This window comes from Catharus ustulatus, chromosome 1, assembly GCF_009819885.2.
Source record: "Catharus ustulatus isolate bCatUst1 chromosome 1, bCatUst1.pri.v2, whole genome shotgun sequence".
Classification (NCBI taxonomy): Eukaryota; Metazoa; Chordata; class Aves; order Passeriformes; family Turdidae; genus Catharus; species Catharus ustulatus.
In genome coordinates this window covers 112,053,835-112,078,818 of record NC_046221.1, presented here as the reverse complement: position 1 = coordinate 112,078,818, position 24,984 = coordinate 112,053,835, and the positions used below count along the sequence as shown (strand labels likewise).

The 24,984-nt window shown below is 37.5% G+C and overlaps 1 protein-coding gene across 2 annotated transcripts in view; it reads right to left on the bottom strand.

Annotated features, from left to right (window-relative positions):
- Nucleotides 1-24,984, bottom strand: part of MIB1 (MIB E3 ubiquitin protein ligase 1) — a 73,002-nt gene that overhangs the window by 13,079 nt on the left and 34,939 nt on the right. For both annotated transcript variants that reach the window (XM_033064195.1, XM_033064205.2), the window contains exons 13-15: nt 7,695-7,827; nt 7,227-7,313; nt 4,331-4,492 (exon numbers count right to left, since the gene is read on the bottom strand). In XM_033064195.1, coding sequence (XP_032920086.1) covers nt 4,331-4,492; nt 7,227-7,313; nt 7,695-7,827 — 382 coding nt within the window. The remainder of the gene's footprint in view (nt 1-4,330; nt 4,493-7,226; nt 7,314-7,694; nt 7,828-24,984) is intronic.

Here is a 24,984-nt window from a genome sequence, read left to right as displayed (position 1 = left end):
AAACTGATTTGCTCCAAGGTTGGCAGAGTCATCAGTAAACAGTCATTGACATTAGTCACAAAAATCCTAGGTTCTAAAATGTCTCTGCATGCTGCACAATTAGAAAACACCATGACAGCATTGCATCCTATGACATTTCTCAGGAAGCATGCAACTTTTCAGTGCAAATAATGAGAACCCCACAAAACAACCTATGCACAAAATATTCTCCATTGTCTTAGTGCCCAGTGTGCTGCAGTAAGCTGTCTCTGAAGGAGGTACCCTTCAGGAGGTACCCTGAAACGCATCAACACAGGTCAGTCCCAGCAAATTCACCAGAGAGGGAGAAGTCTCAGTGTAATCCACAAAGACTGTATAAACATCATCTAAGTAATTGTAACTATTGAGCTATCTTTGAAGTAGTAAACACTTTCCATTAGTTTCTTTAAGTTAGGAGTTAGGCAGTGGCATCACTTAAAAGCATTTTGAGTCAAAAAGGCACCTATACTAAAATAAATTATACAAAATGACCCTGGGAATAATATATTTATTTAGGATAAAAAGTACTCTAGGCCAGAACAGTGTATCTGTAATAAAGTAATTCAAATGATTTTTTTATTGTGGTGGAAACTATACTTCAGAAAATTTCTCCTCCTCGCAGCAGCACAATCACCACAATATGCTGCATGGAAAACTTAAAAAATTATTTAAAGAAATGGGGTTCACTGCTTATAGCACTGAAGCACAGAAATGTTTTTCAGAATGGCACCTAAAATGAATAGGGCTTTGTGTACTATCAAGATTGTTCACTACACTGCATTTTAAATAGAGTATCAAAAAATTAACTGAAGAAACCTGACAAAAATTGTTTTAGGTATAACATAAAATATCTTGAGTTGGAAGGAACTCATAAGGATCATCAAGTTCAATTCCTGCCCCTGCATAGGACAGCCCCAAGATTCACACCAGGCGCCTGGGATCATTGTCCAAAAGCTTCTTGAACTCTGGCAGGCTTGGTGCTGTGACCACCTCACTGGGGAGTCTGTTCCAACAGGCATAATGTTGGCATTCAGAAGGAACTATTAAAAAAAAAATCAATGTCAAAGAATTCATTCAATTTAGTTCCATTTATGAAGTTAATGATAACCAATAAAAAGTATTGTTTCATATTTTAAACATATTGTTTCATATTTTAAACAGTGGTCAAAATAAAAAATAACAAATTATACAATTTCAATGAGTTGCTGACCAACCAACTCAATCAACTATGAAAAATCCCTAAAATCTTGCAAGATTTTTCTTTTCAGTTTACTCAACTGAAACAAAAATAGAAATAATTACAGTAATTTCATGAATACAAGCCGCACCATTTTGACTAAAATTTTGCTCCCACTCCGGAAATGCGGTTTACACTCAGGAGCGGCTAATATGTGAAAAATTTTCTGAAATTTCCAGCCCCGGAAGTGCAGCCAAGGTGCCGAGCCAAGCACCTGCCGGTAAAACCCGGGATTACGCGATCGTTACAAATTGGTTACTCTGTTGCACGGCGGGTGGATGCGGGCCTAGTGCCAGCAGCGCAGGGTGGGGTGGGGGGGAAGAGGGAGGCGGGGGTTCCGTGCTGCCATCCCCACAGCCCAGGGCAGAGGTGGGGGGCTCTGTGCTGGCAGCGCGGGGGTAGGGAGGAGGCGGGGCATCCCTGCTGCCATCCCCGCCGCCCAGGAGGAAAGCGGGGCCTCCCGCCCCCGCCTGCCGCCGCCGCCACTGTGGGTGCCCCGCCTGCCACCACGGGGCAGCACGAGGCCGGGGCGAGCGAGCCCAGTGGCAGCAGTGGCCGGCCCCGAGCAGCCCCACTGAGCGGCCTCGCCGAGCTCGGCCACCTGGCCCCGTTGGCAACCCCGAGCGGGCTGAGCCCGGACGGCCCGAGCCAAGCCAGTAAACCCCGTGATTCTGTTACTATTTGGCAACTTTGTTGCATGCGGGTCCTTGCTGCGAATGACAGAGCGGCTTATAATCAGGTGTGGCTTGTGTATGGACAAAGAACGAAATGTTGCCAACACCTGGAGATGTGGCTTATAGTCAGTGCAGCTTGTAATCATGAAATTACTGCATTTGTTGAAGTACTACGTACTATAAAGAGGCACCCTACAGGCATCAGTAGGTTGGAATCTCCAAGATGGCAGTCCAAAATATGAGCAAAAATGAGCTCTGAAATACTACATATTTACAGAGATGTGTTGCTATCACATAGCCTAATGAAATCTGATGTTTCCCAACCTTTAAAGGAATTAATGAAGAATAATTTAAAAATCTCCTAAAACAAAGCCTCAATCTAAGTCACTGCATTTACAAAAAGAAAGCCTTATTGATTCCCAATAAATTATTAATCCTATTTGTCTTCTATTATCCATCACCTGTATTTGCAATTCCACACAAGACAAATTAATAATGTGTCCTTGGATAGCTTTAAAGGTCCAGATGCCTGCACATATTTTCACAGCTCCGATTCTGTCTTTGTTGATGTTCAATTTTGGGCCAAAGGTAGCTTAATATTTAAAACAGTTTAATGGTAAAATCTAGTTTGTAGAATTTTTACCTTACTGTCATTTAAGTAAAGGTAGATAGGTACAGGTATCATTCTCATTTACTGTTTTTCACAAAACATTTTCAAGATAGTTTGATTTGTTGATCATCTTAAAGTGTTTTCAGGTATATTTACTCCTTCTTTTACATTTCACATAAGCAAGTTTTCGCCACTTCTCTGAAGGAGCTTATCTTCTCCACACCACTTAAACATCCCAAATTTGTTAGTTTGGTAAAATGTTCCTCTGCAACTAAACAAAGTACAAAGAAATGATCAGTAGTTTGACCACACTAATAAAGGAGAGGAGGTATTGGTCAATCATGAACTTTTAAAATTTTGGAACATTTTTAGTGATGAGGAAACTTTTTTCCTTGTTTCTCATGATATCTTTTGCCTGCTCTTTGTCTTATTACTTCAATAGATTTTTTTTTTTAAATTTCATTTTGGTTTAAACCAAGGATACTTGTCAAATGAAACAAGAAACTAAACTTTATTCTCTAAACCATAAAATCCCTCCAAAGAGAAGTTTAAAAAGTGATGGAAAAAAAATCCTGCTTCTTCTGTTAAAACCCTCAAAACCCAATACACAATCCCAGTTTCATTGTGGAGGCCATTAATAAGACTAGGCAGAGAAAACAATTTATGAAATGCTGAATCTGAGGAAAAAACTTCATCTCCCTTTCATTCATTCCACAGTTAAACACATGAACATGAAGTATTCTAGAGAGCTCTCACAGAGTCCATTTCAGATCATGGAAACAACTGAGCCGTAACCACTCTTGTCTCATTTAAAAGGACATACACGTTTTCTTATACGTGTTAGTCATATTTCAAATCTCTTTCAAAGCTTATTCCAGTATATTTCAGTGAGATTAACTAATCAATTTGCAAAAAAATTTTGTACATTGGAATTATTGTTTTGAACAAAGACTTTATGAAAAGTCGGTGTGTTTGTTTTTCTCTTAATGAAATGCAAAAATAACAACACAATTTTTTTCTAATTTTAACCCTCAGTTAAAATTACAAGAAATGTTATAGTGGCAACTAATGGTTCAGCAGATCTGAGCCACCGTTATGTTGCGCATCTTTAATATCTAAAGAAAAAAATTGTTTATTTTCCTCAATCTGAATTGCTCCATAATTTTATTTCTCTTTTATCTCTCAGGTAAACTATCGACTTTACCTTTGCATATGGGGTTCACACAACTTTTTCGGTGTGAGGGTTTTTTTTTCTGTAGAATATTTTGACTTTTATTACTTGGAGGCTTTTTGTCTATTTCCTTACTACAGTACAATTTCTGAAATGAACTCTGTCCAAACTACACATATTGATAAACATACAAAATTAAGAATGCCTTTTTCTAACAGAATATACTTTCAGAAAGTTATAGAAGCAACTAAGCAATTAAAGCTATAAAGACATACAAGAAGCTGAATCACAGAAAACTATTTCAGTCTTATTCTGTACTGTAATACTGTTTAATTATCTTTCCGAAAAAGCTACTTTGATTTTTTGGCAGCCATACATGTTCACTACAGAAGAGAAATTTGTAGAAATATTTTTTAGCTACATAACCCTCTTTTTCTTCAAAAAAGGTCATGACTTCATGTGAAAAGCCACATATAACATGATTTCTGCCTACACTGCAGTTTAATGCAGAATGTCTACATAAATTTATGCTGCCAAAAACCAGTCCAACAGTACAGAACTAGACAAAGAGACAAATAAACGGGGCAGGGGGAAAGAATAAATAAATGTGTTTTATTTACTGTGTTCTTTGATGGCTCCCAAGCAGTATCTACCTTGCCCACATCTTGCATGTCTTGGAGTTGGCGTAGTTGTGACAGGGTGTGGTGTCTAAGGGCTTCATGCAGGGGAGTATCCCCATCTTTATCCTGAATATCCAATTTAGCACCTGCACGGACTAAGAGCTGGAAAGAGAGAGAACTCAAATTAAAAAAAAATAAAAAAACAACCAAGAAAACCTCCAAATTTATTCATTTTAGAATTAATTTCAGAAAATTGTGGTTTAGAATTGTCCAGAAGGTTCAAAAGGGCTACTCCTATCTTGCTACAAATTCACAGTTGAATTAATTTAAATTTATTTTCCATACCTGGAGCCTAGCCTTCAACAAAAGCATTTATCTGTCTCAAATATCAAGCTTATTTCAGCAGAAGACTAAAGCTTGCCTGTGCTCCGAGTGTTACAAAAGACACAATTTCAGAGGATTCTTTCTACTTCCTTAGACTTTAATTCTTACAGCCTACAAACAATGTAATGTATTACAGTAATAGGTGCAATTGTTAAGATAGATATATATCCTTTGCTATTATTAGGTTTCAATGACCTCAAAAATCACCACTTCCACACCATGCTAAACATTACAACTTAATTTACAGCGTCTTTGCATTAGCAAAGTAGTTAAGTATGTAATTCGGTTTACCCTAATTCAGAAGACATAAAAACCAATGACACTATTAAAAACTCTCTCAGAACACTTTGGAAAGTAATGAACTGTAAGACTTGTCTCTAAGGCTAATTTTAGACACCCATTCCTGTTCACATGACACAAAAGAAGCACAAGGCTGCACAGGCCCTGCTGTTCCTATGGCCTTTACATATAACCCTTCCATAATTCAATCCACCAGAACTTTCTTAAATATGCTGCTGAACAAAACAAAGCAACACATGCTGACAAAATACCAACTGCCCCTAAAAATTAAACCCTGCCACTGTCGCCATTCAGAAACCTGTAGGCAAGCAGCTGAGGTTTTAACTTTAGTTTTTTGAGCTTCTGCTACTCTGCAAAATTGGGATTAGCAGTAGAGACAAAAGGCATAACCTAAAAACAGGAACACACAAAGAGGGATCTCCCTCTTTGGAACCCACATGTTTGCAAGGAGCTGAGTTTCTCAGAACCAGAGAACCTCAGACTTCAGAACAGGTTGAAAGGAATTCAAATATTAAAAGGAATTCAAAGCCTAATTTTCAAGGAAGTATCTGCCTGCAATTATTTGCAGCTTAGTATTTCCCCAACCTTTTCTTCCATAAGTGAAACCAAGAAAACCAGCTAATAGTTGACATGGTCTAGTCTCAACTTCTTATGCTCTCTAAATGGATTTACTCAGGCCAAATTTCCTTTCTCATATTCATATCTTGTGTCTGCCACTAGCTCTTTATTGCTAAGAGTTTCTCCTGGAACCCTTGACTACCACAGAACTTCAGAGTCTTTGCTGAAGTTTTAAAAAAATAATTAAAAAAAAGGCAAACCACTGTCCTTTGTCATGGTAGTAGGACTTTTAAAAGAACCCTGCTACCTTTGACCACTATTCCACAAATGTCTGAGGGTACAGACCCAGCCCTGGAAGGCATCCAATAGGAATTAATTCTGAAATATGGAGCCAACATGTTCTTTGCATGGCTGCATGAGCTATTTTAGGACTTCTTAAAGTTAATCCAGCTCTGAAAAATGGATACTCTACAGGGTCATTCACTTAAACGTTCTCAGGTAGAAGCATGTCAGTCAAATACACACTCCAGCTCTTCGACATGCCTACCTTCCTGCTCATCTGCTACATTAATATTGTATTCCCAGGTACTGTGTAAATCCAGAAGGGCACCAAGAGTTCACCAAACACAGCTGCCAAATAGCTTGCAGGATGCAAGTGGCACTGACTCTAGGAAATCATTCTTCTGGTAGCAAGCAGTTCCAGATATAGGGCCATATCACATGTTTCACTGTAACAGGATCACACGCATCAATCCTCAGAAAGGGAGAAACCTTATGGCAAAATAGCGCTTAATAGAGTGCAGGTCTGCAGACAGGGGACAATTCTGTGACAGGCCTGAATAAGAGACAGTTTTTTCATACAAGATGACTCTACAAAGACAAAGAAATTAAGCCAAAGGCCAGAGCCAGGTTGATGTGTCCACTCTGAGAGCCGTGAGTGCTCTCTCTGAGCCTCAAAAGTTCACAGTAGCAAGGCAAACACTCAGTCACACAGGTCCTGTATGACAGTGCACACAAGCCAGAAACAGCAAGCTATGCCAGACACACTTCCTGTGCTAGTAACAAAGCTTTGTTAAGTTGAAGTATTAACTTTTGCAACCATGAAAGCAAAAATCCAGGATAGCATTCCTTTCACCAATAAGGTACTACTGTTAACTGCTTATAGGTCTCCCAAGCTAAGGGCAGGGAATGTTAAACACTCAGAGATCGAAAAGTAGTTAAGGTCATCAAAAGACGTTTCGTGTTACAATTTGAAAAGGCTATGAGCGAGAATAATTACTCATACAGCAAAAGGCATCAGAAATGATATTTGAAGGTCCCCTTACAGCACCACGAGATTCAGACAAGTAACAGCCCAACACATTCTTTCTTACTAAATAAGAAGAGATGCTAGAATTGGCAACAACACAGAGGAAACCATAATGTACATGTCCAAAAATTTAGCATGCCTCAAGTGGCATTCATATTGCTGACTGACCTTCTCTGCAAGTTGGAAGGCTTCTGAATGAAACAAAATCCATCAAAGAAACATGCAGTGACTATATGCTGTCAAATAATTTTTTTAATGTCCATGAAGTATTCATATTTTAACAGCTGCCATCAGCTTTAGTCAAATGCCATTAACCATATGGCTTACTGCAAATAAGATACTTACCCTAACAATTTGTGTATGCTGTCGTTCAACAGCAAGATGAAGAGCAGTTTGCTGGTTAACATTCTGGATATCCAGGTTAGCATTGCCCTGCAAGATATTCAAAACATTAGAGCATTATCATCCCAGAATTCATCTACAAGTAAAGCAGTCCATTAGGACACTGACTATGACCCTGAATACAATTCCTAGTTAGAGGATTTGAGAACAGAAGTGATTAAATACTTCAATTATTCACTGTACAGATGTTAATCTGTTGAATGAAACTAGGTATCAAATTTTTCAATCCCTCTGCACCATTAGGCCATTGTAACACTCTCAAAGGCAAGTCTGACCTTTAGAGCTCAACACGTCCTTCCCTGCTCCACTGCTTCTGCATTGCGACTGCAGGCGTAAAGCAGCCAACTATTTTCATATCAGATGGTTAACCAAAGCATGACATTTAAATCCTCCTGAGAAAAAGAGTCCTACCTGATGCACCAAAAGTTCAGCCACTTCCACATGATTATTGAGAGCTGCCAGATGTAAGGCAGTGTAACCATCATCTTTTTTCTCATCAACAATCCACGGTCGTGGTAACTTGGACAACAACACACGCATTGCACTGAAAAAAATACGCAGAGATGGCATAAACACCCCTACAATGTAAGCTGAATGACAAGAGAAGAACAACATTAGTTCTCAGAACTATGTAATAGTGGCTAAAATAATTTTAATCTTTTTTCAAACAGAGAAAGTAGGTGAAAAGCTGTATCAACTGTTCCAAAGCAGAATTAATTTCATGTTCACTTCCTTTAGTTAAAGCACACAAACAAACCATACAATGCCTGGAACAGTGTGAGAATCAGGTTTGTTTTTCAGAAGAATGCTATCTAACATTAAAAATTGCATTAAAGGATTTTTCAAACAAATTCTGTAGATGTAGATAAAAATATAGATAAAATAATTTTCTCCCTCAAAGTCTTTAAGGAAAGTGTCCTTTACTTAAGTATTCAATGACCAAGTTCCACTATACTAGATTTCTTTAAAATCACCACTTTATAAATTGATGTAACAGTTAAAACTAAGTTTCTGAAAAAGAAAATGGAGCAAGATATCTTAAGCACAGACAAAATAAATGCTGAAACTGTGAAGTACTAGTAGGATATTTTCTTAACATATAATGGTTGAGTATAACATACTATGGCAGTGTCTGGCAGTCAGGGGGTAGGGTGGGGAAAAACAACTTGAGTACTGCAAGTATCAAAGCAGACTAAAAACCATGAAGTCCAAAGACTGAAGGCTAAGGTATTAACAACACAGCGTATAAATGCTAGATAAACAAATTGCTCAATCTTGTATTCTCTGAGAAATACAGTTTTCTTAAGCTTACATATCTTCACTTAGCTTTTGGAATACATAAGTTACCAAACTTAAACTATGTATTGTCTTATCTTCATAAACAGCATATGCAGCTCCCTTATGACAGTTCCTTCAAAACAAACACAAAACCAGAAACTGCCACAATCCTGTGCCAAGAAACCTCTTCTGTCATCTGATGTTTCCCTTCTGTTGAAGGAACATGCTATCTACAGGAGAAAACAGAGCTTTTGCACAGAAATCAAACTTTTAAAATCCAAGTAATACTTGCTAATGCAAGTGGAATCACTCAGTCAAACAGTGCCTTGCAAGGTAGATAATGTATCTGAATTAAACAGCTCTTCATTAGAGTTCTGGTATCAAAAATGTGGGATCTTAATAATCCTCAGAAATAGCCTCATAAACTGAACCTCTCAGTTTTTATTTCTAAATACCTTCAAAGGGTATGAATGACTGCCCTATCAAGTGATAACTGAGTTCCCAGTTCATTCCAATCATCTGTTGCCTTGAACATCCACACTGAGGTGAAGTGCTATTCACTCCTCAGCTCTTTTTCAGAACAAGCCAATGAGTTTCCTAGAAAAAAGCTAAAAGCTGTGTCTGGGCACAGTTCACCTCGACAAGCCCTCCTTAAAAGCAGAGAAGTCTGTGAGACAGACTACTGTACCAGTAAGGAAATGCACTCCTTCCTACACACTGCTCAGATGCTTCTGTAAGTGACCCTGCTTAATAAACATCTCCATGTTCTCCTGCTACTACTGAGCACACAACATAAAAACCCCTGGTTTCACACTTATGCTGCAGCTGCCAGAATGGTGTATTAAGTAACACTTTTTTGCCCCCAGAATCAGAGTGTCTAAAAGAATTGCAGCTAACCAACTGCATTTTCAGGCCATGGGATCATACAAACCCACAGGAAACCAGTGCTGGTGGAACATCCATAGCCAGGCTGTTCTGCATGTTTGTCCTCCTCAGAGTGGACAGAAGCCATTCTCAGCCTCTTAGGAGTTTTTGTTTTCCTGGCAGAAAGATTCTTACTTCCTCACTGTCAAATCACTTATAACTCAGCAATATAAGACAACAACACTTAACAGATTGTACATTGCTCATTGTGAGCCATTGCTCAGCTTCTATTCATTACGCCTTCTACAGCTCTCTCACATGCTAGGAAGATTAGAATACTTCAGAAAAAAAACAAACAACAGCAACATTAATTCTTTGAGAGATTAACTTATGTAGGCTTTTTCAAAATTAAGGCTAATTTAGTAAAATTCAAGTTACCAAAGCCTTACGAAATGTGGCAAAATAAACCAGTATCAGTTGCACTGAGAAACAGTCTACTTTGTAATGCAATGATGCCATTTTAAAATCTTGGCACCATCAGGACTGTGTTTAGCTGCTTTAGGGAGGGAGCAGGTCTGGGGCACCATGGTTTGCTTGGTATCTGGGCACACCACCTCTTCAGCATGCTGGGCTGATACAAAGCATACAGCACAAGACTTCTACAGTGGCTTCCCACAGGGCATCATGTCATGTAAGCTCTTTATCTTCACCTGCCAGGCTCAGTGCTTCTAAAGACCCCATAAAGCTCTAGGGTATCTACTGTGGATAGTCTAAAAAACATAATAAAAAAATTCTGAAAATTCCCTATGACTGGCAGAGGCAATATGACTGTAAGCAACCAGGAAAAAGTGGCACAACAATAACCCCAAAAAAAAAAATTGCAACAACCAAGAAATTTTTCTTACAACTGCAACTACAACTTGAGGAATATTATGGAAGGGCATTAACACTTGAATTACAGCCAGTTTTGTCTCCAAAATAGCTCGTCATTAAATAAGAAACTGTCTTAACCAACTCAATATGTTATATCCTTTTCTTCAGTAAGGAAATAAAAAAATTACCAGCTCTACAGAGAAATAAAATTGAAAGTACATTGACACATTTCCTTAGATGCCTCAATATGTAAATGTACTTTAGAAATACTACTGACATGTCTTTAATACACCTCATCTTAAACAAAAATAAGAAACTAACTAACTCAGTATTTTGTATATTGTGAAGAAAAAGCACTCATCCTTACCAGATCCTCTTTCAAATCTTTAGTTTGCTGTCTTGTACCAGAAAAATTTTTATCTGAAGTTTGACTGAAAAACATTTGGAGGTATCCCGCTTTCAGAGAAATGAGATGCCTGCTACATTTTTTGATGCTTTTAAGATGCATTGGTCTTACTGGAAAAACAGAAGGACCACCAAAACAAATAAATGGCTTCTGTTTGGAATAGATTTTTATCTTACTGTTCACAGTAAATCATCACAGGAATAGGAACTACCATTCAGTTGTTTCTTTTTTATTCAGAAAAAGACTATACCTCTCTTCCAGGCCATGCTATTTTATGGGACAGCAGGACAGAAGGACTGTTTCATGGAATGACACCTTAAAAGTCATATTAATATGCTACAATGGTAAGTAAATTCAGCTCAGTGGCTGCATCCTCCTCCTCATTAGATGAGAGGTAGTTTCTTTCAATTTTTACAGGATTTTCTAGAGCTACTGCCAAAATTTTGACAGCTAAGTGGTTACCATTCAGAGCAGCACTCACTGGAACAGACATGCATCATAAAAAGTAACATTAGAGAATTAATGTTGCCAATTACACAGGAATTCTTGATTCACTCTTCCCCATGCAGTATTACAGAAGAAGCTGGGTTGTAGCCCTCTGTTTTTAAGATGACAACATAGATGTGAAAACTTGCTTTTATCTTGTATATATTAAACAAACCACAGATTGCTTTCACTGTAGTTTTATTGAAAAGATCAAGAAATCAGCAAATCTATTGGTAACTCTGATCATGAAAACAGCCAAAGAAAAATTTTCAAACTACCATCTTCAGTGTATTCAACTGTAACAGACTGCATGGCTGAGGAGTCGAAAGATTATTATGAAAAGTTTAAAACTCTATTGAAACACTGAACTTATGCCATCACTATACTATTTGTTCATTATACTAAAACATCACCAATAAAAAAACTTTTAACAGGCAAGCTTTGGTATTTATTGGTCTGCAGGATTTTCAGCTTTGTGGGAAGCTCATAAAGATTTTGAGCATTTTTTTAGCTGCATGACCATTTGAAAATTCCGAAAATTTCTAATGGAACAACAAGAGAAAAATGTCAGTGAGAATTTCTTAGGGAGTTATCTGTATAGCCTTAATAAGGATAAGTAAACTATTGCTTCTTTTCTAGGAGGTAAAACATGCTCAATCAAAAAGGAATGAGAAAGCTCACCTGTGTATAGGGGGCTGAGATGGAAGTACCTGCTGCTTTCCCAGTTGCAGTTGTGGGTACACTGACTCATACTGTCCAATGTAATTCATCCCCATAAAATGACAGCCCAGACTCTTAATAGTTAAAAGTGATTTGGTCAAAGCAACATCCACTAATATGGTGCTACAATTTCACGATTATAAGCTGCACCATTTTGACTAAAATTTTGGTCTGAACCCAAAGTGCGGCTTATAATAAATCAGGTGCAGTTTATATATGGACAAAGAACAAAAAGTTGCTGTTTTAGTTTGGAGGACAGGTGTCTGCTGAGAAAGGCAGGGACTTCTCTTTGAAATGGAGAATGTAAACCCCCTCCCTCCAAATTATTACAATTTTGAAATCAAGGGGCTTTCAGGCAAAAATATGGGAATTAGGAACAGCAGTTCTTTTCTAGAGAAATTAAAATAGAAACACAGTACTACAAAGAAACAAACTCCAAACCCTGACAAAGTCAGAGTACAACCTGACACCCCATCAGGCAGGGTGTTGGTAGCAGTCCCATTAAATGGTGGTTGCAGTCATCCTGCAGTGACAGATGTGATTCAGTTGAAGCAGTGCTCCTGTAGAAGGTGCAGTTTCCCTCCGGAGGTCCAGTGGTGATGTGGAGAAATCCGGTTTTCCTCTGGAGTCCAGTGGAGAAAGGGGCTCCCTTAGTGTCCCAAAACCTCTGTTTTTATCTTGGTAAGAAATGTTGGGCTCTTCCCCCTTGCTGGAGCAACTTCCAATGGGATGCAGTAATTTTATCAGTCACACAGTGGGACTCAATGGCCATTAGCAGAAAATTACTCTCTGGAGGAAGGATGGGGTGTGAAAAGATAAAGAACAATGCCCTGCCTGGTTTCAATGGATGGCCCATTAGCAGAATATCTGCTGTTGAGATAAGGATCACTGCCCCCAACCTCGACACATGGTGATAGAATAGATACCTTTTATCACACTCTGTATTGTAACGTGTGGCTTATAATCAGGTGCAGCTTATATATGGACAAAGAACGAAAAGTTGCTGGCACCCGGAAGTGTAGCTTATGCTCAGTGCGGCTTATAATCGTGAAATTACTGTAATTTGAGATCCAGAACAATAACAGCAAATGCTGCTGTTGCATGCATATTTATTTGACCTTGCCACATGACTAACACTTTCTCTTTTTTTTTTCTTTTTAAATTCAGGTTTTTAGAGAGTCTGGAACCACAGCCTAACATACATAGGATCGTAGAATCACTTGGGTTGGAAGAGACCTTACAGATCATCTTATTCCAACCCTTGCCATGGAAATTCAGGAGCATGAATTGCAACATAAGATATGTTACAGATCTGAACAAAACACTACTTCACTTTCAGCCACACAGAGTACTTGTTTCAACACCAGTTACCAACATTAGACATAGAAAAAATAAAATTATTCTTATGATGCAAAGTTAGTATATGATATATTATTCATTACCAACCCACGTATAAAATGTAGGGTTTTATGCAGTACTTTGCTCATGGAATTTTTACAGATGCTCATCAGTACTATCTGAGAATGCAACAAACAGTAACAGATTTATTTGGAAAACCTACAAGATAAAAGTACTTTTAAATGAGATTAAGCCAGCACCTCATTGTATAAAAACAATTCCAGATTTAGCAATCTTAACTGCAAAAGCATCCTTGCACCCTGTTAAAAAACTACATGAACAAAAACTAGAGAAGACTGTCTGCCACCAACTGCAATTTGACTGCAGAATGAGATAAATGAAGAATGTTGAACGTTTGTGGGATAGTGGTAGGATGGCTTTGTTTGTTTGGCCTTTCAGGGTTTGTTTGCGAAGGTTTTTTAGAAACTTAAGCAGAAAAAAATAGAAAGGCTACTTCACAATCTGCATAAGCACATTTAACTTAAATTGCTACTGAAAGACAAAATCCCACTTTTTTCTCTGCACTTCAGTTCCTGCATTATGTCGGCTCTATAGACACATCATTTTCTAGCAAGTGAAGCAACCTGCCAGACTCCTGATTTGGCAAGTTTGCTTTCAGACAGATCAATGAGATAATCCAACCTACCCTGCAACTTCATGATCACTAGAAGCAATAGGAGTAAGGAAATGACAAAGCCGGAGCTGCGGGGAGGGCAGACCGCCCTTTCCAGAAGCAAAGTGTTAGATCAGCATAAACTTATCAGCAATCCTATCACCAGAGGTTGTAATGATTCACTGCACTTTCTATTACAGGTTTTTCTACTTTCATGCCATTCTCCTCCCTCAACTCCAATTTCCACTGTCTCAGTGTGACATGGTTTCATAATGTCTCTTACAGTAATCCTGGCTTGAAGTGTTCTCCACACACACCACCACACATACTCCTCTCCAGACTCCCAACCCTGGCTCAGCTAAACCCATTCACCTGTCTCCTGTTAGAGCTTCAAGCACTTGAAGGAAGATTTCAGATTTAAAGACAGCTTCCATGGCAAAGTTTTCTTTCTAAGACTGTGTACTCCAACATGCATTTTACAACACAACAGAAGAAAAACCTGTCCTGTTGACTCCCACCTCTGCTCAAAAAAAGTTTCCACAAAAAGTGGTCTGAAAGGACATCCCTTTCTGTTGGATTATTTCTCATAAGGAACAGTACTCCAAGCCCGTTCACTGTGAGGCCAAAGAAACATTTGTACCAACATAGTGCAAGAGGTAACACAGGAGCAGGACAGTGCTATTTTTGGCAACCATACGATCATAAGTGCACGTCAGCACACAACTTCAAGCCAAATCAGCTCCCTGATCTGATTCACACCATACTTGCTCTGCAGTACAGAGAGACCCACTGGAAGAATGGAGAAGGAAGTATCTATCCCTCAGGAACAAGCAACAGGAAGAAATTAATACCTTAGACTGGTACTACTGAGCACACTGTACCTTCAAATTAGAGTTTAATATTTCATATCTGATCAATGGCCTAGTTAGTAAAAGTTTAAGTAGGTAGGTTGTTTCCTTCTTTTTGCTTGTCAGATTTTTCAAGCATCTCTTGCTTTTGAAAAATCTATTTCAATATACATGTAACCAAAGAAACAATAAGGTATATACATTTACATGGAATTCACAAGAATGTATTGCACAACAGCTTTGTCTTGAATGAATAATTATGAAATCAAAGAGAAAAGAAAAAAATGTGACTTTTACCAGAAAGCAACAGAAGCTACAGGGTAAACAGTTAGCAAGCACAGGATAAAATCAACACAAAAAGAAGTAGAAAGGGAAGCATAAATCCAAGATAATGGTCTGCTCAGGATTTTGCAATTCACTCTCTACCCTACCATACTGAACTTGTAACTACTAATTTAATCAATATTAATTGAACAGCATTTTGATTTAGTAAGTTTGTTTCATTTTAGATTGAGATATTTTCACCTTTTTCATGCTTCTTGCTCCCAAGCAAAGATTTTGTCTGCAAAATACAGAGAAAGTCTTGAAGTATTTGGGTTTCTGACTGTTGTATTTAAATGTCTAAATTCCAGTTATTCCTTTTTAAAGAAAACATTGCATATACTCCCCATGAATATGAAAATCCTTCTTCATATTTTGAATGTGCAGTTATTAGGCTTGCCATGAGCTGATTCTGTAAACATGAAAGATTAATGCAATGAGCTGTTCCCTTGATTTTTTCCTAATCTTTTTTCCTAAAACAATTCCGTTTCTTTAAAGAACAGTATCACCTAATTTACATGTGCATTTATTTTCTTTAGGTGCAATTCTATGGATAAGCATTACAGACAAAATACTACAGCATTATTAAACATAATAGTATGGAATTATATTAATTTACTAATTAAAGTTTTTGAAATAATTCCTAACTTGATTTGAATATGGAAATACAGGGTTACAAATGGGCACATATTGTATACATTTCTGTATACATAATATATATACATACATACATATTTGTATACATAAAATAACTGTATGATTTGCACTTGAAAACTTAGACTGAGGTAGGTCAGACCTTGGGTTAATCGACATGTTAGTCACGGCATTTTTCAGTGATCAAGAAACCAGGTTACACAACCTGCGATGGCAGCACAGGATATTTATTGTTCTATATCTGTGTGAAGTCCCTGCCTTGTTACTAGCAGGGTTGCTTTTTTTTCCCCCCCTCTCCCACTCCTCCCCCCACCCCCCCCCCGCCCCAAACGTTTCTAAGTATAGTGACAACCTCATCAGGGTTTACTAGTAGCAGCGCAAGCTCAGTGAAAACCTGGGAAATCTAACTGGAAACACGAGAGAGAGCTTTATTTGGCAGTGCTAAAAAAACCTGGGGACAAATGGCTAAGCGGCGGTGGAAGTGCAGGCTGCACAATCAATAGGCAGAGAGCCGGATAGAGGCTCCCTTCGCTGCCGGATCGACAATCGACAGCTGAGAGACTATTTTTTGCAATGGTTGACTAAATATGGTCAGGGAAGAGAGAGGCACAAGAGAGCCTGTTTGCCTGGGAGTGCATGTTTCAAATGCTTAGCTGCCTATAAAGCCGTAACAGTTTTGCTCGTGCCCTCTAAGTGGGAAATACGGTTGGTGACTTCTGTAGTGTGTGTGCGGGAGCCCTGACCTCGCGAGCAGACTTGACCTCTGAAGATGGAAAGTAGCTTCAACACAGACCTGCCTACAGTTAAGCCTGGAAACATAACCTCAAGCAAGAAAAGATGCAGTGCAATATCTAAGGAACTAGAAGAAACCAATATTTGCCGGGGGAGGGGGGAGACGATCGCTATTTTTTTTGGTGCCTTTTTCTAATTTTTTTTTTGGAAGCAACTCCAACTTTATGGGGCTTGGTTTTGGTCTTTTGTTGGGTTTTTATTTTTCTTTTTGCCTGTGATTATCTTCATCTGACAGTGGGCTAAGTTCACCTTCCCTTGGCTTCCTAGCATCTATCCTTGGAGTCTTAATTCTCAGTCCAGCAGACATAAGGTATAATTTCTATACAACATCATCCATATTTTAGCATTCAAAAGAAAGGAAGAAGGTGCCAATTAGGCACCCATCTTCATGCCTTTTTTTTTTCTTTTAAGTTTTATCTATTTAAGGTGGTGAGGTACTGTATGCACCGACATTCGCCCCCCCCTTGCCTCCCCCTCCCATGTAACGAAGAGCTGATTCAGCGAATAGAGTGAGAGCACTCAGGATGAGATGGCTGCTGCTGATGTGTCTCTAGGTCATTACCTCTCTTCCAACTGCAAATGCTGCATGATACTAAGCTTACAGGTAACAGAACATCAGGAGACCTGCATTATTCTGCACGTTTAAAGGATGCCTATGACTTTCTGCATGTATATCTTATTTACTAGACTGTTTTTTTAATTGTTGTATTAATCCCTCTACTCTGGGAACAGTGTAATTTTGAGTGTGCTAAAGTACCAAGCATTTGTAGTGTAAAGAGCAGGTTGCAAGAAAACAACTGTTAGTCCAAATTTCATAGCAAAAGAAAAAAAAAAAGAAAGAACAAACAAAAAAAAAAACCAAATCCCAACTTGCTTAGTAGGCAGAATTCTTTTTAAAGAAGATAAACTAATAAATTGCAATGCCATTAACTGGTTGCTCATTTCAGTGAAATATAGTCTTATCTTCCTATGCACAACTGAAAATGTACAAACTTGAAAAAGAAAACCTAATAAACAGTGTGGTAGTGCAATTCTGCATTCTCAAATAGGTCTAGGCAAAAATTTCAAGGTACTTTATATCAGACGTACATGAAAACAGCCTACTTAAAAACTAGAATGTGACTGCTGTGATTCTAATGCTGCATTGCTGATTCTCCTTGTACTACTGTGCTAGCTACTGCTACACTCTGATTTGCTCTCTATCAGCTGCACTAGGTTTTTGTCATGAGCTGCAGAAATTCTTACTTCCTCTGCTCTCAGCTTTCAACTATTACAGTTACTAATTGTTAAGCTTATTTCAAATTTACCTTCTAATGCTATAGAGACAAAGCTTACTCTTTACTGTAACCCAAATGAACTCCTGAAATACATATTTAAGCAACCATAAGCTATATCTGACAGTCCCTCAGAAGTCAAAGCCATATTGCACATCAAATATTTAACCACTGTTCCAAACCAAGTCGCACGAAATCTTACGAAACAGGGTTAAACCCGGGCTTTGCCTCTATGACGTTTTTTAGTTTGGTTTGGGTTAAATTTTTTTTTTAGTTAATTATTTTAGCTGTCATAAATATGTAAAGGGTGGACAAGACTTTGAAGCAGGTGAGTGCTAGTTTTAAAAAACGAGAAAAGCTGCTTGCAGAAGCGTTGAATAGGTATTAGCTTTCACATGTGACCTTCGGCCCAACAATCCAAATCCTGTCACAGCAGTTAGAGGTTGTTTTCTTAATTCAATGTCATCATCTTTACGATAAGCAGGATCACTGGTGACATGTGCTTTTGTGTTTGGGTTGGGCTTTTTGTGGGGGCTTTTTTTTTGTTTATTTGTTTTGATTTACTTTTTGTTTTGTTTTTAAACCCCTCTGAAATACAGTGTGAATAAATATAAACCTGAAAAGGGTTTGCAGAACAATGGATGGGATACAAAAAAGCATAGAAGTGGGATCTGGGGTAAGAAAATAAGTTTATAACTGCTATTTCAGATCAGTCTATGCTTCCCTTCAGGACACTAGATGCAAACCATTCCCCAGCTTGAAAATCTGCTAGAAGACCTGTGAGGATGTTGAAGTTTTTACAGTGGACTACAACTACGAATTCTAAGAAAAGACATGGCAAAACCTACCAGCGATTCAACTCTCTACTTAAACACTGGGACTTAGAAGAGCAAGCAGCTGCAAAACTATGGAAAAGCACTTCTAACATCAATGCCATCCCAAAACAATGAATTATGCCCGGCTTTAAGACACTGTGCAGGTAAATTGCTTTGCAAAATTCAGTTAGCATACTAAGTTTATTTTCTACCATCAGTTAATAAGAACTGCTGTCCTTCCAAAGAATGGTCAGCCAATTCTACCTAAAGACAGAAAGAAAAAGCAGCAAATACTTTTCAGGTTCATCTGACAGGCAGTCAAGCAACTCTGTGTGTACCTGCTCAGAGCACATACTTCTTTATGTACCCATATGAACATACAATGCTATGGAATGTAAAGAAGTATGTATTTTTGGCAGGCAAGGAACGACCAGTAAGAGGAAACTAAACAGCTGCTGGAAGAAACAGGTTTCCCTCTTGTTTGAATGACATTCATGTGACAAATTGGCTTGCTGAAGGTCAGCTGGTATTGCCAAAATAACTCATACTTGTTAGTAACAAATGACAAAACATTAAATTAAGTGACTATAAAAGTGGGTAGGAAGAATTGCTAACAGCCGATAAGCAGAATGTTAGTTACAAACAGAATTCAAAACAAGGCTGGAAATGAAACCTTGAAATGCACCAATTAAGACTGCAGCATAGTTGCAAAATTCATCATTACCAGCACTCCTCACTTCATAGATCTTAAATTAAACTTAAAAGCCTGATTATCAAAATCCATCTCATAAAAACAAGCCACTGTTTTAGTAATCACAGCCTGCTCTGTGTACTTCAGATGGCAGTACTTGGCATCCACCATAGACCATTTAATCCACAGGTTGCAACTTAGACAAGTATTAACAGCTAAAGAATTACAGGTGTGATCTAGAGAAAATTATAGCCAAAATAATTGAGTATAACGTCTGCAATTTAATAAGACTTAAGTTAGAATTTTCTCCAAATCAGCACTTATTATGCTCACTGAGCTCTTCGACACAAAGTGCAGTGTCAGGTTTACACACAGAAAGTGACAATACAGAGATTTCTAGGCCAGAGTTGCTAGTCAGCGGATTAAATCCATTGACAGATTCCTAAATGAAAACACAAATGACAACTACAGCCTAAAAGGTAAGTTAGCTTAAACACTGTTTTCAAATAAGCTAAATTTAATTTAAATCCATATTTAGGAAAATTGGCCATTAAAAAAAAATTGTAGCATTCAAAAAATTTTAAGAACTACATAAGAAATAGTTCTGTAATAATTTCAAGTTCTAAAAGTGATATTAATTAAAATACACTGGTGCATACCATCCCTAAGTAAAGTTACTCAACATCAAATTCAGGAACAGGGAGAAAACATGAGGAAAGAACCCCCACTCATCAATCCAGCCATTTCATTCATGACAGCAGCCTTCTAAAAGCAGTTATTAAATAGGATATGTCCATGATAAGTAGGCACATTTGGCCCAGATTAAAGATTCTAGCTGTAGCCCTTAGCTTGCTAAAATGTCTGTCAGGAAAAAAAAAATCCAACCAAAACAAACAAGAAAAATAAACAAAGGCAACGCATGATTTTTAGATGGAGTTATTTTTAAATACTCACATAATTCTCAAACAGCTAATAATATATATAGCCTGATATTTATAACACCTGAGACTACTTATAATATATATATAAGAAATATTATCTTACCTGCTTAAGAAAGCAATGTTTCAATATTTGTTTCAAAGCTCTTTCTCTTACCAGCAGATATTTTGACACGAAGGCTACAGCATCTTAATAACTAAATTAAAACTTGGTTGGTAGTGGGAAACAAATCAAATTGCAGTAGCTTTTCCGAATAAAGCAAAGCTACTAAACGTGATCATGCTCACAGAAGCAATCTGGTGTAACTAACAGTTTCACTGAGGGGTTAATTGCTAAGCATTTGCTTTTCCTGAAGAGTTCCTGTGCTCAGCATCAATTGATTTAGCTTCCACTATATAATGGGACGGATCTTTTAACAGCTTTAATTTATCTGAAAGGTTTTTGGTAACAATTTATCATACTGTGTTCTCCCTTGTGTAACATTGCAATGCTATTCTGACACAAAATGACAGTTCAGAGTGATACAAAAGTTAAAATTATATGTTGACATTGCTTCCTGCTAGTTCATGTTAGCATATCTCTAAGAATACATACCCAGTCACTCTAAAATGTCACATCCATCACTTAGATCAGCTGTTCAATTTTAACCAAGCACACGTTGAACTTTGGGCATCTGCTGACACAGTTGTAACTCAAACATTTCAACTGTGTGACTGACAGGGATAACAGATGCTGACATTATCAAATGCTACACGGCTTTTTTTCCACAGCCGTTTTTTGTCCCGATATGGCCAGTACATGAAACTGTATTGCCATCCAAAAGCGCACTTGAGCAGCTGTATCTGTAAAACAGTTCCTCTATAACTGGTAAAAATAGAAACTCATTTTATAGCCATCTTGATGCTTAAGTCCAAGTGACACACCTGCTACGTTTCTATTAGGATACATGGTGTAGGGAATATATTTACATAAATCTTCTCACCATCATCAGACTATGCAACAAACAGATGTAGACTATCCTTGACATACTCATTACTAGGGAATGGTTTGAACTAAGGCTGTCCCCTACTTTCCACTGCAGTCAAAGCTCAGAAAGAATTCAGCATGACAAAAAAAAGCTATGCAAGCTCGTACAATTGTATTAAGGACCTTAGTTTAGAAGAAATCAGATGCAACCTCAGATAAATCTTTAAAAGCTGTATTTTTCTGGCATTAAACGTTTTTACATATACTATCAGGGTAAAAAAAATTAAGTCTACCCTGCTATATTATATAATCATTCCTAAAAAGTTAATGCTAACCAGAGATATAGCAATGGAATTGAAAGCACTTGACATTTATATTTGTGCTAACCAACTACAGCCTAAAAGCAGCTGCAAAAGGGAACCTGCCAGAAAATGAATGAGGGGAAGGGGGGAGGAGGGTGACAAGGAAACTGAAACATTCTTCCCCAGTAAAGTTTAACATAAAGAAGTAAGGGAGCTCTACATGATAGAAATTTTAAGACTACAGTTTCTAATCTATTCTAAAATTTGATTACACCAGACAGGAAAACGTTAAAACTGTAACTGTGATTTGATTTAAGAGGCATCCGAAGATCCTCAAGAAAATACTCAAGGACAAAACAAACCTGTACAGGCCTTTCTTGTATACAACTTTTAATTTTGCCATCTCCAAATCAGGAAAGAGTTAAAAATTTGCATTGGCAAGAAACAAATTGTGTAATAGAGAAGAAAGCCGCGTGTTCTTTGTGCACTGCTCATGTGCTTTAAAATGTGTTATTGAATTATAAACTTCCTGCACTCCAATGCTTTGCTAAAGCTGGTAAAATGGAACCAAATCACCTCTTCAATGGATTTGGTCCCCTTCAACCAGCTGTAGCTATGCATTGATCACTACAGGATCTCATGTTTTTAACACTGGACACGAAATCTGCTCAGAGCAATTATGCAGTCCTCTCTGCAATCCAGCTCAACTTCTAGGCAGCCTGAAGATGGAAGGTAACCAGGAATGTAGCAAATTCTGTATTGCAAAACTTCAAGTTTGTATTTGTAAATAAATAGCTATTCATGTTTAACATTTTGTCCATATGGAGAGAAAATCATCTTAAAATGTTTATAAAGAACATAGGTAAGCAATGAAATAAACATTTCCCAATGATTTATTGACTCTTGTATTCTTCCTCAAATCTGTCCATTTCTAGCAGAACTGACCAAAAAAACCCAGAACCCAAAAGGAAACAGTCATGAACAGTACAGGCAGAGCAGGTTTACTTTCTGGGCAACCCTCTCCTCTTTTTTTCATTGCACAAGGAAGGAAACACCACAGGGCAGGAACTGTATTTGCCATTTTGTATTTGTTGGGCACATTATTTACTATTTAAAGATAATAAATTTGTCACTGACCTCAACAGCTACAGGCTAATCTGCCATCTAATAATAGGTCTGCTCATGGAGATTATATTCTTCCTCCAAACCAACTTGAACAAAAGTATTCTTCCAAAGCATTTTCTGACATAATAGTTTAATAAGAGGTTTTAAAAACAGGCTCTCTTTGCACTCAGCTTCAACTAACTTAACCTACACTTACTGTCAGAACTGCAAATACAAAAGAAAAAAACCACTTTGACAGATTTAGAAAATAATTGTACCACTCTCATTTCCTCAGAACTTGTCTCTCTGAGGACCTACATGACAACACAGCCGTTGAGTCCTGCAGACACTTCCTGAAGGCACTCATTAACACCAGGTAGAAGTGAGAAACCCCACCTCTCAATTAAATTGCTAGAGTTAGAAATTTCACTGCCAACCTGTTCAAGCCATCTGTAAATATAAAAACAAATGGAGACCTCCTAAATAATAAAAAATCCATGGGGAAAAATTACGATTCCATTTTAAACCACAAGCTCCTGCTTGCCAGTTTATGAACATAGAGATGACATACTTCTTGCTATTGGAGAGCAACACATGAAATCTGTATCTTACTCCAGGACTTTAATCTTTCGATTTAAAGTCCAGTAGAATGTATTGCTCTGAAGAACTAACCATACACGTGTGTGAAGTCAGGTCAGCTCCAAGAGCAGCCTCTATTTAAGATGCTAGCTGCAGAGTGAATAAAGCTCTCTTCACAAGATACAATGCAAATCTAAAACTAACTGGGGCAACGGATATAAAATACGCCTACACTTCACAGTCATGTCTTCAGCTCAAAAATCTGAAGTCACAGGTATGCGAATAGATCAAACATAAGCAAGAGATGATAACATGGAAAAAATAACCAATCTGTACAGTATTTTCAAATTTTATTCTCCTTTTTTCTGTCTGAAAAAAAAAATCTCATTAACACTGAAGAGGCAAAGTCTGCCAAGCTTTGAGGCTCACAGTACTTTGAAAAAAGTCCAAAATAAATGCACTTTTAATATGACTGACTCAGTTAAAAATCACGAACATGAAACCATGTATTAAATAAAAGTTTAACTTCCCCACGCTTAATTTAAAGTTTCTTTTTAGCTCTATCTCCAATGCACAAGTTTAAAGCTACCTACAGCATAAACTAACATCCATTCTACATTTCAACATTATACATCAGCACAAAAACCAAAAGTTCTCTTCCTGTACAAATTCACAAGGTACAAAGAGAAGCAAAACATGAAAAGGAGAAATACTCTACTAAGAATAGGATGCTCTCTGAAACACACTGTACCTTGACTTGTGGAAAACATAGCCAAACTGCCATGGAAGAAAAAGTGTTGAGAAAAATCTAAGCTATTTGCCATAAATTGCTATTTTTCTTGTAATATTTATCCATTATTCAAACATTTAAAATATAATGTATTTGTTTTCATATTAAAATTTTGGGAATGTTCTTCTCAGCACAATTTGTAGGATTTTTTCTTGAGACATTTATCTCCCTATTATTTATAAAGGTCAGAATGCAAGAAACAAGAGGTTGTGCTCTGAAAATTAAATTGGTTCCAAATACTTATTTGTCAACTAGAAAAAATACTACAGAAATCCACCTCCATTTATTGTGGTACCCAAGCACTTAACACATGCATTTACTTTATTATCCTCAACAAGGAAGATGTGCGTGAGCTTTATTAATTCTTGCATAGATAGCACATTTTTAATTTTTAAAATTATAGCTATGCACACAAATGCATACACATTTATATATACATATGAATATGTGTTTAACTTTTATAAACTAATATAGCAACTACATAATATATCTATATATTGGAAAATTAGGGCAATTTAGTGCACTGTATTAATATAAGGCACCACATCCTGAAGCCACAAAAACTCTAGTTTAGGTGGAGCAGGGAAGCTTAGATGAGGAAAGATAGGTCTTTAAGTAAAATTTCAAGCAGAACCTATTACATACTGTTTGTGACCCACAGGAGCAACAAACTAAAGATGAGGGGGCTATTTTTAACAGTGTTTTAAATAGCTCGCACTTAGCGTACTTAACAGATCAGTAATAGCCATTGCTCTGTATCTATATCTAAAGTGGCAAATAGAAAAACTTTGGTTTCACTCAGAAACAGGAGGTGGTTGAACTACAAAATCAGCAGTGAAACAAATGAGCACCACTAAAGTCTTGAGGAATAAAAAACTCAACTCCCAGATGAATGAAACTATTATGACAATTTTTGGTTGGGGGGAGAAATCAAAATAGATTTATTTTGGTTTCATTTTCAATCATTTCTTCCCAGGATGATGGGTAA